Source organism: Vicia villosa, unplaced genomic scaffold (genome assembly GCF_029867415.1).
Source record: "Vicia villosa cultivar HV-30 ecotype Madison, WI unplaced genomic scaffold, Vvil1.0 ctg.002028F_1_1, whole genome shotgun sequence".
Classification (NCBI taxonomy): domain Eukaryota; kingdom Viridiplantae; phylum Streptophyta; class Magnoliopsida; order Fabales; family Fabaceae; genus Vicia; species Vicia villosa.
In genome coordinates, this window is record NW_026705817.1 from 126,542 (window position 1) to 142,222 (window position 15,681).

The 15,681-nt window shown below is 40.2% G+C and overlaps 1 protein-coding gene across 1 annotated transcript; it reads right to left on the reverse strand.

The window, feature by feature from the left end:
* Positions 1–2,795: 2,795 nt before the first annotated feature.
* Positions 2,796–15,111, reverse strand: LOC131637556 (uncharacterized). The gene is made up of 3 exons (XM_058908155.1): positions 15,044–15,111; positions 13,471–14,924; positions 2,796–4,897 (listed from the first exon to the last, which is right to left on the reverse strand). Exons 1-3 carry the CDS (start codon positions 15,109–15,111, stop codon positions 2,796–2,798), a joined length of 3,624 nt encoding a protein of 1,207 aa, XP_058764138.1.
* Between the last annotated feature and the right edge of the window lie 570 nt (positions 15,112–15,681).

Sequence of the window (15,681 nt, forward strand, 5' to 3'; positions counted from 1 at the left end):
ATTTCCCTTGCTATTACCAAGACTTATAGGAAATTTCACTTCGTCCAATCAAAATCCTGGGGGTTCTAGCTGTCTCAATCCACACCTTGGTAGTTCGGGTATTACTTCTTTGCGTCAAACGCTCCTCTTAAGTCTGACAACTCCAATATTCCTTCTACGTACGTCGTCCAATAAATCCAGCTTCCATATACAATTCACCACCCAATCGATCCTTTCTACTTGGGTTCACGACACTTACAGGTTTACGAGCCCTCGTGGCGGCTCTGCCGTAATTTTACTGTCTCACACTCAGTCGATGAGTTGATCAAGTTCAACAACTGAATGAGATATCAGTAAAATCAGGCTAGCAACGCACACATGTGAGGAGGACAGGAATTGCTAGTGATGTATCATGGTTCGGCCGTGAATCGACCTGCTCTGATACCAACTGTAACACCCCATACATAACTGACTAGTATATTATGCATGAAACGTTAAAAGTTGATACTGAGTACATACAAAAGCTATAGATATAGAAAGATCCATATTGAGTACAACATGAACTTCTACTAGGAATAGCAAAACATGTGTCTTCAATGGATCTGCACAGCGGAAAAATGAGATCTGACGAGGTCTCTGAGCCATCACCACTTCCAAGTTTTCAGTCCAAACCTGCTACTGACCAAACGCTACTAAACTGCACCTGAAAAAAATATAAGTTGATTGGGGTGATATTACTAAATCTCAGTGAGTCCTCCTATCCTATGGGTCCACTCGGATCTACAGGGTACATGCATCAAAACCGAATCCACCATTGACTCGCGGTTTATCCTCACATCCGGTACAAGTACGGAGAAAACAAGGAATCGTCCACCATAGGACTCATCATATCACAAGTATACAAACACGTATGCCAAAAGTCATACCCGTGTACGGGGAATCCAGAAGCGCGTTAATGCCTCGACTATGTTATAAAACACACCCTCGATGAATCACGCCCATGCCTATTGTCAAGAGACTTGTACAAGCACACCGCAAGATGATTAGACGGGTTCGCACAAGCCTAAATGGCCGCGAGATGACCTTAGCCTAATTGGCGTCATTGTCCCATTAACCATCTTCACGCACATGTGTTAACGCCGAGTACAAATACGCCATCTTGACACATGGGTCCATCGGGCAAAAGCCTAGTGATGTAGCCTACATGGCACCACTAGAGATGGTTTACCTGTTATGCGTAGGCCTACTTAGCCGCATAATGCCACCATACCGAGCACGCAAATGTGTTAATGCCAAGTGGGAAAATGCCTCAAGACCCTCACAAGCACACTGCAACGGTAGCTCAGGTGTGAGCCCAAGATCACACGATCGGGGTTGTCCCATTGATCACAAAGCCCGGGACATAACGCAACCTAGCCCCCGGCCCGCTTCGATTCAAGCATACACACGCATAACAAGCGCTAAGTCACACAATAAAATCAATGCCGATCGTTTAACCATAACGACGGTGTCAACAGGATTTCATGCACATCACATAGTTGCATATCATCTCAAACATGGATATAATATTCGTAATAGAAATAGACATTCTACTTAATGCATGATATAATAATTAATAACAATCGGAAAGACATAAATTTCTTGTGATAAGTTAACATTCTGGTTTGGGGACCAATTTAATTAGAAAGTGCACGTCGCTAGCTTTCCAACGATATAAAGTTTGCGCGAAACGGACTTACGACGCAAAAGTTACGGATTTCTAAAGTTTGCTGATTTTTGCACTTTTGCCCAGGGTAACCGGTTACCCAGAATCCAGTAACCGGTTACTGGCATGAAAAATGCCCGCAATTTTCTACAGAGTAACCGGTTACCCAAATGCCAGTAACCGATTACCCTGAAGCAGAATCAATTTTCTGCATTTTAAGGGTTCTAAACCAGTCCCAAACCTAAACCAATTACCTATAACATTCCAAATACGAGTCTAATCATATATTAGCAATCTATTGCATGCAATTGATCAGAAGAACACATATTCAGTTATTATCACATAAACAAGTTTTAGTAATCACATATTATGTTTTTATCTCACAATCCCTAAATCCCCAATCACAAACCCTTACATGCAACATCCCTAAGTCACTATCTAAGGACTCACCTTGGATCAAATGGAGGTTGAGATGATGATCATGCAGCCATTAAGCTTCCTTTTTGATCAAAACTTCCTCTCTAACAAGAACAAACCCGTAATCCCTCTCTTCACACTTTCAGCATAACTGACACAACTTCAAGCTCGGTTTTCTCCTTCAATACAACACCTATGAGTGCGAATTAGTATACCAAATCGAAGAGAATTTCGTTAGCTTTCCAACGAGACCAGAACCGTTACGATCAGAGTTACGAGCGGAGAGTTATACCTGATTTAGTGGAGGCTGCCATGGGAATACGAAAATGGAATTTGATGCATGAGTTCTTCTTTTCTCTTCTATGCCTTTAGCTCACACTCCTTCTCTTACTTACATAAATTCTGATTTGCAAATGTAAGTCTCTACCAACTTCCTTAATGCCATGCATGTGAAGATTAAAGTCCATGATACCCTCTAACTAAATCATATTTACACCATTGCCACTTGGTTAGGTCCTAACCAATTTCCTTCTACTCCAACTAATCTTTCTTAATGCATAATTAATCCACAATATCTTCTTAGTATTTCATAATCATGCTTGATTATAATATGGGATATTACAAATGTTGTATCTATCTACAACCAAGAAAACACCATGGCATCTTTTTTTTTTTTGATTCAAAGACAATTCCATTACTGAGAAGGAAAAAATACAACAGGGGAGACAGAAGAAGGTAGGCCTAGCCAGGTCCTAGAACCCAATCTGTGCCCAATACTAACTAAGTTGTGTGCATCAGTGTTGTACACTCTACTAACATACACACAAATAGCAGAAGAAAAACAGTTAAGCAGATCTAAACAGTCACCAATGATTGGATCCATAACAGCACTAAAAGAAATACGATTAATACAATCAACCACTGACAGCGCATCCGAGAAAAAGACTGCCTGTTTAATGCTAAACTCCACAGCCATCTTTAAAGCCCAGCGCAACGCTAAGGCCTCCGCCATTGACGGATCCACATTCATCGATTGCTTCTTAGTAGCGGAAAAGAACACTCCTTTATCAGTCCCCTTCATAACACAACCCATGGCGACAGTGCCATCTTCGAAACAGCCCGCGTCCACATAAACCGAAGTAAATCCAGGCTTTGTGTTTCCATTTTCATCACCTACAGCTGCCAACCGGTGCACACCTTTGGGTGGGTTTGAAACATTGTACTCTTGAATCCAATCCATGGCTTCATGGACAACCTTGTGGGGCACAAAATCCTCTTTTTTGAAAATCACCCTGTTTCTATAGAACCAGATTTTCCACAGAATAACACTAAACAATTGAGACACATAGGGATCTCCACTGTTCAGCATTTTATCCAGCCAGAAAATAAGATCGGAAGAGGGAGGGATTCGGAGGCCAAGGGGTGATAAGAACCAAACCTGTTTGCTTACATTGCAATGAAGAAAAAGATGATTCGAAGATTCCACATGGGAATGGCATAGAGGACAATCTGGTGCTAGGTTTACCTTTCTCTTATGCAAATTAGCTCTCGTGGGCAGAATATCCTTGGCAGTGCGCCACAGGAAATTCCTGACTCTATTGTGCACGGGTGCCTGCCAGATACGCTTCCACACCAGGTTCTGAGAGTGGCTAGAGGGGCCTGGAAACGCAGCGTCACGTTTAGAACGCAGGAGGTGGTATGCAGACTTAACAGAGAATTCTCCATCTTTCTCAGGATACCAAATTAATTTATCCTCCATGTTCCGCCACGATAAAGGAATACTCAGAATTTCTTCACACACCATCGGAGAGAAACACTCCTTGATTAAGTCATGTTTCCAGCAACGCAAATCTTCATCTATGAGATAGCTAACAGTGGCTTCAGCTGAAATACCCTGGACCGGCCCTAAAACTTTAGCCGCCGCCGCTCCAGGAATCCAATTGTCCCGAAGAATATTAACCTGGTCCCCTGCCCCAATTCTCCATCTGGATCCCATATCAATTAGCTCCTTTGCACCAAAAATACTTCTCCACGCATAACTAGGCGCGTAGCCCAATTTAGCTTCACCAATCGGAGTGCGAGGGTAGTATCTACTTTTAAAGACCCTCTCCAGTAATGAAGAATTGCCCATCTGTAATCTCCAGAATTGTTTCCCCAATAGGCTGACATTGAAATCTCCTATCCCCCTGAAGCCCATACCACCAGCTCCCTTAGCTTTTGTCATCTTAGCCCAACTCAACCAGTGGATTTTGTTGTCATCCGCCGAGGATCCCCACCAGAATCTGGCCAGCAAAGACTCAATTTCCTTGCAGCAATCCTCCGGAAGTTTGAAACACCCCATAACATACGTAGGAATTGCTTGGGCCACTGCCTTGATTAGAACCTCTTTTCCTGCACGAGACATTGTCTTCTCCTTCCACCCCTTCACCTTCTTCCACACCCTATTGATGACTTGAGAAAACACGAGCTTCTTTGAACGACCAAAAAGAGCCGGCAACCCTAGATATCTTGAATGAGCTTCCACCGTCTTTACCCCCATCCTGTTACGGATCATTTGTTTGTCTGCTTCTGGTACATTTCGACTAAAGGAAACCTCTGATTTATCAAGATTGACCATTTGTCCTGACGAAGACTCGTATCTTTTAAGGATGTCCATAATCTTTGCAGCTTCAGTGCACAATGCTCTCGCAAAAAGCAGGCTATCATCCGCAAAGAGGAGATGAGTGATAACAGGAGCCTTTCTAGCGACCTGGATACCGTGAATTTGAGCTTCCCGCGCCTCCTTCTTGAGCATACCTGACAATACATCAGCACACAACACAAATAAGTAAGGTGAGAGGGGGTCTCCTTGACGGAGACCCCTCTCCGGTTTGATCATGTTAGACGCTGGCCTATAGATCTAGAGGGGGGGGTGAATAGATCTCACTAAGTTTTTACAGATTTTTCTACAGACTCGAGCGAAAGCGGTTCTGAATCGACTTGCGTCTATTCTGGACCGCTATTGCAAAGGTCGTATGTGTTTCAAAACCAAAGAGTAAGTGGAATTGATGGTGAAGTAATATGATAGCTAACCAATACGTTTAACAACTGAAATCCAATTAACTTCTAGATTGACAACTTTGATTTGCAATGCAGTAAGATTGGATTAAGCAAAAACACAAACACTTGGTGATAGGTTCAAGTTGATAGTGATTCAGGTTGTGGTGAATTGTGATGTTTGTGCAGAACTTTAATTCACAATTTTAACACTTGAATCGTTGATCAATTTCGCACTTATAACCAATTTATGAACAGAAAGTAAAAGAGAAAGTAAAGGCGACAAGAACACGATATTTGTTTAGGCAGTTCGTCGATCGTCCTCGCTACGACTACGTCTGCCCCCAATTCCAAACTGAAATTGGGTAATCTTTCATTAATGTTGAAAGTAGTATATACAAAGAAGATAACAAAGCGATAAACGATAAACCAATTATGTCGATCCTTTGAATCTTCTTCCCCCTTAATCTTGAGCCAGATCAAGGTTATCCAAGAGCTTCACTTTGATTCCCTTCTGCAGTGTCTTGATTCCTTGAACTCCCCGTTCCTCAATCGTTACACTCAGCCGAATCCTCAATGAACGCCTCTTGATAAAAACCCCCAAGAACCACCCGTCGTGGAGGACAAAACCCGCAGATTTTATTCACCAACAAACCCCACAAACCTTCACCCACTAGGAATCTTCAATTCCGTTCCATGGACGTTATCGAACTCATCACTAACCCGCAACGCAAGAATGATTATGTGTAATTGTGTTGGAGATGATGAAGAACGAAGATGAGAAGCGTTTGTGTATCTTTCAGTCGTTGGTGTTGCTTGAATAATTACCCTTGCACAATATATATGATTGCATAACAGTTAGAACCAAGAAAAACTGATTTTTGAACTTTCTTGATCAGTTAGGTCGACCACTTGTAGTGCTTAGGTCGACCTAACAGAGCTTGCAGAATTTTGCTCCCAGTTAGGTCGACCTGTTGAAGGAGTAGGTCGACCAGAATCCTCTTCTGATGCATTCTGGGGACATTTTCACAGATTAGGTCGACCTAGTTGCCATGTAGGTCGACCTAGCAGACTGATATGAAGATTTCTTCATTTTGAGTCGACCTAAATGGTCTGTGAGTCGACCTAGCAGAGGTATATAGATTTTCCTTCATTTTAGGTCGACCTAGGTTGACAGTAGGTCGACCTAACTGCTGATTTTCTGCATTTTTCATGTCCAGCTTGTGTTGAGTCGACTTATATGCATAGTGGATCACCTTGTGCTTTCATGAGTGATCAAATGCTTTGCTTTTCTGATTCCTCCTTGTTGTTTGAATGCTCATTTGAGTTTGCCATAAATCAAAAACATCTTTGAGTGTAATCTTGTACTCACATACTCCCCCTTTTTGATGATGGCAAACCATTCGACTAAGCTCTGGTAGTAAATGATAAAGACTCAGCAGAGCTCCCCCGTACATCCAGCATCTATCTCTCAACAGGGCAATCTCTCAACAAAGCTCCCCCGTACATCCAGCATCTATCTCCCCCTTTGTCAACATCAAAAAGAGAAAACAGGAGAATAGAAGAGTAACAAGAGAACCATAGATAATAATGCTAGCATGTATAGTGTAGTAGGTAAAAGGTAGTTAATGGTAGAATGAGACACATATGTGAGCAGGAGCAGTTTTTATGCATGAGGTCACTATAAGCATGTTAATTGATAGCATATTATAGTATCAATGATATTTTTGGAAGTGAACAACAATTACGTTACCGCTTTTTCAATATGACGCCTGGCTTGATGATGAACTACCTTTATGCTAAAGAAATGTTAGCAAGACAAATAGATATATACATAAAGTAAAGAAATAATATTAAGAGAAAACAAACGTAATTAGCCCAAATTAGAGATATCGAGTATCCCTAATTCCCTACGAATGTTGAAATATTGCTCCGTTGCTAGCGGTTTGGTGAAGATGTCAGCTAGTTGCTTCTTGCTTTCTACATGTTCAAAAGTAACGTCTCCTTTCTCTACATGATCTCGTAGAAAGTGATGCCTTATTTCAATGTGTTTGGTACGTGAGTGTAAGACAGGATTTTTACTCAAGTTTATGGCGCTTGTGTTGTCGCACATGATAGGTATGTGATCAAGCTTAATACCAAAGTCAAGAAGTTGTTGCTTGAGCCATAATATTTGTGCACAGCAGCTTCCAGCAGCTACATATTCTGCCTCAGCAGTGGATAATGCAACCGATACTTGTTTCTTACTATGCCAACTTATTAATGAGTTTGAGAATAAATGACACGTTCCACTAGTGCTTTTTCTATCGGATTTGCAGCCAGCAAAATCTGAATCAGAGAATCCTACCAAATGACACTCATTTCCTTTTGGATACCATAGGCCATATGTAGTAGTTCCACGTAAGTATCGCAGAATTCTTTTGACAGCTTTCAAGTGAGATTCTTTTGGACAAGATTGATATCTTGCACACATACACACACTAAACATGATGTCTGGTCTTGAGGCAGTAAGATATAATAGTGAACCTATCATCCCTCGGTATAATTTCACGTCAACCTCTTTACCTTTCTCGTCTTTGTCTAGATTTGTATTTGCTGCCATAGATGTGTCAATTTCCTTTGCTTCACTCATTCCAAATCTTTTGAGCAGCTCCGTACAATATTTAGTTTGATTCACAAACGTTCCATGACTGAGTTGCTTGATTTGTAGGCCAAGGAAGAAATTTAGCTCACCCATGAGACTCATCTCAAATTCACTCTGCATAAGCTTAGAAAAGTCTTTGACAAGTTTTGCATTAGTGGACCCAAATATAATATCATCTACATAAATTTGGACTAAGAGAATATCCTTATCTTTTCTTTTAATAAAGAGAGTAGTATCAACTTTACCTCTAGAGTACCCTTGACTAAGGAGAAATTTGCTCAACCGTTCGTACCAAGCCCGAGGGGCTTGTTTAAGACCGTATAGAGCACGTTTCAGCTTATAAACATGAGTTGGATACATGTAATTCTCAAAGCCGGGTGGCTGAGCAACATAGACTTCTTCATTTATATAGCCATTTAGAAAGGCACTCTTAACATCCATTTGGAATAGTTTGAAGTCTTTAGAACAAGCATAAGCAAGTAAGAGGCGAATAGCTTCGAGACGTGCTACAGGAGCGTATGTCTCTTCATAATCAATACCTTCCTCTTGATTGTAACCTTGGGCAACTAATCTAGCTTTGTTTCTAGTAATAACACCGTTTTCATCAAGTTTGTTACGAAAAACCCATCTAGTGCCTATTACTTGATGATCTCCCGGATGAGGGACTAAGTCCCAAACATCATTCCGTTTAAATTGGTTTAATTCTTCTTGCATGGCCATTAGCCAATGCTCATCAAGTAATGCATCCTTAGCGTTTTTCGGCTCAACTTGTGAAACAAAAGCAAAATGATGGCAGAAGTTACTTATCTTTGAGCGTGTTGTAACGCCCCTTGAGATGTCTCCTATTATATTATCAATTGGATGGTCTTTCACGTTTGTCCAGGCCTTGGGAAGTTCTTCATTGTTTGAGATGCTTTCTTTTTCATTTTCATTGTGAGACTCATCTTTCTCTCTCTCAGCATCTTTCTTTACAGTACTTTCATCCTCGTCTTCCTTATCCTTGACAATGTCTTCAGTGGATGGGCCTGCACCATTAAATGAAAGACCTTTCTCGACATATTTTGCATAAGATTCATCAAAAGAAACGTGTACTGACTCTTCTACTATAAGTAATCTCTTATTATATATTCGATATGCTTTGCTAGATTGTGAGTAACCAAGGAATATGCCCTCATCAGCTTTAGCATCGAATTTGCCAAGATTATCCTTACCATTGTTCAAAACAAAACACTTGCAACCGAATACATGGAGATGAGATACATTTGGTTTTCTACCCTTTAGTAATTCATAGGGAGTTTTGTTCAGTATAGGACGTATTGTTATCCTATTCAAAAACATAACATGTTGTACTAATCGCGTCAGTCCAGAAATACTTTGGTAGATTACCCTCATTCAGCATTGTTCTTGCCAGCTCCTCTAGAACTCGATTTTTACGTTCAACTACTCCGTTTTGTTGAGGTGTTCTAGGAGCTGAAAAGTTATGCTCAATTCCATGTTTATCACAGTATTTTTCAAAAAGAATGTTTTCAAATTCTCCACCGTGATCACTTCGAATTGCAACTATTTTGTTGTTCATTTTGTTTTGACATAATCTTGCAAATTGAGTAAAGGCTGAAAAAGTTTGATCCTTACTAGGTAAAAAGATTGTCCAACAAAATCTCGAGTAATCATCGACAATGACAAAACCATAGGTGTTTCCACCTATGCTTTTAGTCCTTGAAGGGCCAAAGAGATCCATGTGAAGTAGTTCAAGAGGGCGTGATGTTGAAACCACGTTCTTTGATTTAAAAGAGGTTTTTGTTTGCTTTCCCTTTTGACAAGCATCACATAGATGATCTTTTGAAAACTTCATTTTGGGTAAGCCGATTACTAAATCTTTTGAGACAACTTTATTTAGTAAGTCAAAATTTATGTGGGCGAGACGTCTATGCCAAAGCCATGAGTCATCGCCTAGAGCAACTAGACATTTGGTACTAGACTTAGATACCTCATCCAAGTTTAGCATGTAGATGTTGTTTACTCTTAAGCCCTTAAACATAATGTCTCTTTTCTTAGTATGTTCTATTGTGCATCCAGAATTTGTAAACATTACTTTAAAATCTTTGTCGCACAATTGACTTATACTTAAAAGATTATGTTTAAGACCTTCTACTAGCAGCACATCAGTTATAGTAGTGGTAGAAGGGTTACCTACACTTCCTTTACCAAGTATGGCTCCCCGATTGTTATCTCCATAGGTGACATACCCCTTTTTCTTTGCTTGAAACTCAACGAAAAGAGATAGGTCTCCAGTCATGTGTCTTGAACATCCGCTATCAAGGAACCACAACCTTTCGGCAATGTCAAGACACTTTTCCTGCAAGATTAATTTAAGGAGGGAGGTCCCCAATTTTCATTGGGTCCTTGGTAGTGAGTACACAGTTTGTTGCACTTAGGCAACCATTGAAATACTCCTTTAGGAACTAAAATTCTCCTAAATTTGCATTTTTCAATGGTATGTCCCTTTTTGCAACAATAATGACAGGTAATATGATGAGAATATGGAGTTTTGCTAGTTGATACTTTTGGTACAAAAGTGTATTTACTATATAAAGGAGTATACGATCTTTTGAACTTGTTTGGATCAACCGCAAAAGTCACTTTTGGTTGTAGAGCCTTGTCTAACTTGGCTTTTAGATCTCTCACTTCTTTTTGCCAAATGTGACATGTCTCACAACCAAACCATGATGTAGGATCTATTTCAACTTTGTCCTTTTGAATGTCTAGCATAGATTGTTTTAAAGCTTCCATATCCCTTTCGGTTTTCTCAACTTTTGATTCAAGATATGAAAATATTTTCTTATTTGAGGCCAAAAGTTTGAAAGCTTTAATTGCATCTCTATGTAATTCTTCAAAAGCAAGTTTTAGTTGAGAATGAGATACCTTATCTACGAGTTCAGGTTTAAGATGACTTACAGCTTTCTTTTTCTTGTTTTGATGAGCCATGAAACATAGGTTTGCTGATTCTTCTTCATCGCTTGACGAGCTTTCACTAGATGAATCACTTTCCCATGCTATGTAAGCTCTTTTAGATTTGTTATGACCTTTGCTTTGGTTCTTCTCCTTTTCTTTCTTAAGGTATGGACAATCCGGTTTGTAGTGACCGGCTTTCCCACAATTGAAGCAAAGACCTTTGATCTTTCCTTTGTTGTCGTCATCTTGTTTGAACATGTTTGATTGCTTTCTATAGTTGATCAATCCTTTGTCGGAATGTTTTGCTCCATTTTTCTTTAGATATTTGTTGTATCTTCGCACAAACAGTCCCATTTCCTCATCATCGGAGTCTTCGTCATCACTTGTGTCACTATCCTTTGGCTCTCGTTTTGAGGTCTTGGAGCTCGAAGCTTTTAGAGCTATTGACTTCTTCTCTACCTCTTTCTCCATGTTCTTTTCTTTCTTTGTCCTCTTCTCATGCATGTCAAGGCATTTAAGATGCTGTTCATGTTCCTCTAGTTTACCAAAAAGAGTGGTAATGTCTAAAGTGTTGAGATCATTTGCTTCCTTAATTGCTGTAACTTTGGGCTGCCATTTCCTGTTCAAACACCTTAAGATTTTGTTAGTAGCAACTGCATTGGAAACAGGTCTATCAAGAGAATTTAATCGATTTTTCAGGTGAACGAATCTTTTCTGCATGCTTTCGATGGTTTCACCATCTTCCATGTGGAAAAGTTCGAACTCTTGAGTTAACGTATTGATCCTAGCTAGTTTGACATCATCCGTTCCCTCGTGGGCAACTTGCAATGTGTCCCACATAGCTTTAGCTGATCTACAATGGGAAACGCGATAGTATTCATCAACTCCTAGAGCTGAGATTAGAATGTTTCTCGCTTTCCAATCGTATGCATATTTCTTTTCATCTTCAGCATTCCAAGTATCTTCTGGTTTTGGAACAACTGCACCAGCTGCATTTGTCATAGTGATCTGAAATGGACCATTGACAATAGCTGTCCAGATGTTCCTATCAATTGCATTGATATGGACACACATACAATCCTTCCAATAGCCGTAGTTTTCTCCGTTGAAAACTGGAGCTCTATTATGAGCCCCTTTAGGTCCAGAAGCCATCTTTCCAATAAGTGTTTCACGTAGCACGGAATAAACCAGAGCTCTTGATGCCACTTGTTAGACGCTGGCCTATAGATCTAGAGGGGGGGTGAATAGATCTCACTAAGTTTTTACAGATTTTTCTACAGACTCGAGCGAAAGCGGTTCTGAATCGACTTGCGTCTATTCTGGACCGCTATTGCAAAGGTCGTATGTGTTTCAAAACCAAAGAGTAAGTGGAATTGATGGTGAAGTAATATGATAGCTAACCAATACGTTTAACAACTGAAATCCAATTAACTTCTAGATTGACAACTTTGATTTGCAATGCAGTAAGATTGGATTAAGCAAAAACACAAACACTTGGTGATAGGTTCAAGTTGATAGTGATTCAGGTTGTGGTGAATTGTGATGTTTGTGCAGAACTTTAATTCACAATTTTAACACTTGAATCGTTGATCAATTTCGCACTTATAACCAATTTATGAACAGAAAGTAAAAGAGAAAGTAAAGGCGACAAGAACACGATATTTGTTTAGGCAGTTCGTAGATCGTCCTCGCTACGACTACGTCTGCCCCCAATTCCAAACTGAAATTGGGTAATCTTTCATTAATGTTGAAAGTAGTATATACAAAGAAGATAACAAAGCGATAAACGATAAACCAAATATGTCGATCCTTTGAATCTTCTTCCCCCTTAATCTTGAGCCAGATCAAGGTTATCCAAGAGCTTCACTTTGATTCCCTTCTGCAGTGTCTTGATTCCTTGAACTCCCCGTTCCTCAATCGTTACACTCAGCCGAATCCTCAATGAACGCCTCTTGATAAAAACCCCCAAGAACCACCCGTCGTGGAGGACAAAACCCGCAGATTTTATTCACCAACAAACCCCACAAACCTTCACCCACTAGGAATCTTCAATTCCGTTCCATGGACGTTATCGAACTCATCACTAACCCGCAACGCAAGAATGATTATGTGTAATTGTGTTGGAGATGATGAAGAACGAAGATGAGAAGCGTTTGTGTATCTTTCAGTCGTTGGTGTTGCTTGAATAATTACCCTTGCACAATATATATGATTGCATAACAGTTAGAACCAAGAAAAACTGATTTTTGAACTTTCTTGATCAGTTAGGTCGACCACTTGTAGTGCTTAGGTCGACCTAACAGAGCTTGCAGAATTTTGCTCCCAGTTAGGTCGACCTGTTGAAGGAGTAGGTCGACCAGAATCCTCTTCTGATGCATTCTGGGGACATTTTCACAGATTAGGTCGACCTAGTTGCCATGTAGGTTGACCTAGCAGACTGATATGAAGATTTCTTCATTTTGAGTCGACCTAAATGGTCTGTGAGTCGACCTAGCAGAGGTATATAGATTTTCCTTCATTTTAGGTCGACCTAGGTTGACAGTAGGTCGACCTAACTGCTGATTTTCTGCATTTTTCATGTCCAGCTTGTGTTGAGTCGACTTATATGCATAGTGGATCACCTTGTGCTTTCATGAGTGATCAAATGCTTTGCTTTTCTGATTCCTCCTTGTTGTTTGAATGCTCATTTGAGTTTGCCATAAATCAAAAACATCTTTGAGTGTAATCTTGTACTCACAGATCACACCAGAAGCTTTCCCATTGATTAGAACCTGGTATGTGACAGTAGTTATACAATTGGATATAAGGTTAACCAGGTTCGAAGGAAATCCCATGGACCGTAAGATCCCCACCACAAAACCCCACTCCATTCTATCGTAAGCTTTGGCCATATCAAGTTTAACCGCCATTGCTCCTTTCTTGCCTTTCCTTTTCTTCTTCATCCAATGAAAGCATTCGAGGGCAATCAAAGCGTTGTTAGTGATCAATCTACCTTTAACAAACGCACTTTGCTCCTCGTCAACGATATCAGGAAGGACTTGCTTCACTCTGTTAGCAATTGTCTTAGTTACCAACTTCATAACCACATTGCATAGGCTAATAGGCCTGAACTCCTTTGGTGACGCCGGATTTTTGACTTTCGGGATGAGAGCGATGAAAGTTCTATTTATATCCTCCACACCTTGACTATCATTGAGAACACCCAGCACCAGATGTTTCACATCCTCACCCACCACATGCCAGTATTTTTGGAAAAAGAGTGATGGTAGCCCATCCGGCCCTGGGGCTTTTAGGGGATGCATCTGAGACAAAGCTAGCTCCACCTCTTCTGCTGTAAACCGCGTAGCACAATAATCTACTTGGTCAGCCTTAAGCTTACCCCGCACAATGTCGCATATAGTTTCAATGTTTTCCGGCTGAGAGCTTTTGAAAATATCAGAAAAATATTCTTTAAGAATCCTTTCACAGTGCTTCTCCCCCCTCCACCACACCCCTCTATGATCCTGCAGTTTCTGTATCCGATTAGTTTTGCGCCTTTGAGAGGCTTTCCCATGGAAGAACTTTGTGTTTTTATCGCCTGCTTGAAGCCAAACCGCACGGCTCCTCTGCCTCCAAATAATTTCTTCAGTCTTTTGAATGGAGTCCCTTTGCTTCTCAAGAGCTTTATATGTCCTGACATCGTGCTCCCCTGAATCCCAATTGCTCGCCTCCTTAAGCCTCCCTTCAATTCTGTTGAGTTCTTTCTTTACAGCCCCGGATCGATACTCCTTAAAGGTCTCACCCAGACTTTGGAGAGATTTAATTTTATGGATTCCGTTATTTCCACCCGTATCCCAGCACCTTCTGATAGCAGTCTCACATGTAGGATCTTTTGTCCACGCCTCTTCGAACCGAAAGATAAATTCATGGCTTGAGTTTAACTCCTCAGGAAGGACATCAAGGTCAATTCTAATGGCTGCATGATCAGACCCGAAGCGAGGAAGATGAATAACACGCACTGGGGAAAACATGTCAACAAAATTCCTGGAGGCTAAGGCTCTGTCAAGTCTACACTGAATGTTTGCTTCCTCCATCCTGCCGTTTGACCACGTATAAGGGTAACCCTCAAAACCAAGATCTATCAAGCCACATGAATGAACTACCTCCCTGCCCCATGAAAGTTGACTTGGAGACCTAGAAACACCATGGCATCTTGGCAACATAATGAATAGACTAAAAACCATTCAATTTATTAATATCTTGTCTGAACTTAATGATGTTTGTCCTGTAGCAGCGTGAGCGTGAGATGAGGTATCAAACCAAGTTCTTACGAAATATAAATACTTTTATCAGCATATGGCAAGTAATGTTGTGATGAAATAGTTGCAACTTTAGCCATAATAGTTACATTGCTAAGGTATTTGAAGTTTCATTCTAAAAATTTATGTATGTGATGCTCACTTAGGTAAAAAGTGTGTATTTGACATTAACAAGACACTCACACGTATGGTTAGAGCGTGTACTCTCGTGTACTTCGTAAACCAAAGAGTACTGCATTTAAATTTACAATGTGTTAGATTAAATAGTAAACTCGTCAATGCTTGAAGTAAATTCCAATTTTTTGTATTATAAAAAAAAACTCGTTAATACTTCTTTTCTGGTCTAGAACACAAATAGACTTTATTAGCTTACCAAGAAACAATATTAAGTTTTCTGTTAGCAGAGTAGCAACATTAAGCAAGCATACAACAAACTAAACACACACAACTTCCATCTTTTATCTCAAGAGCGCTATTACACACCCAAGATTCTTAATACAAAATGATAGAGCATATAACGAAACCATAAATTATACTATGTCACATTGAAACTCCTTTACTTTTATTCTAAAATAAAAACCAACACAAGTATACAGAGAACATTACCAATGAACTTTTAAGGTCCCTGCAACTTGTCCTGAAGCTTGATG

Coding starts and splice junctions, on each gene's coding strand:
- LOC131637556 (XM_058908155.1), bottom strand. CDS start 15,111: ATGGCTAAAGTTGCAACTATTTCATCACAACATTACTTGCCATATGCT. Junction 14,925..15,043: donor GATAAAAGTATTTATATTTC/GTAAGAACTTGG, acceptor TATGTTGCCAAG/ATGCCATGGTGTTTCTAGGT. Junction 4,898..13,470: donor GAAAGCTTCTGGTGTGATCT/GTGAGTACAAGA, acceptor ATGTATTGTCAG/GTATGCTCAAGAAGGAGGCG.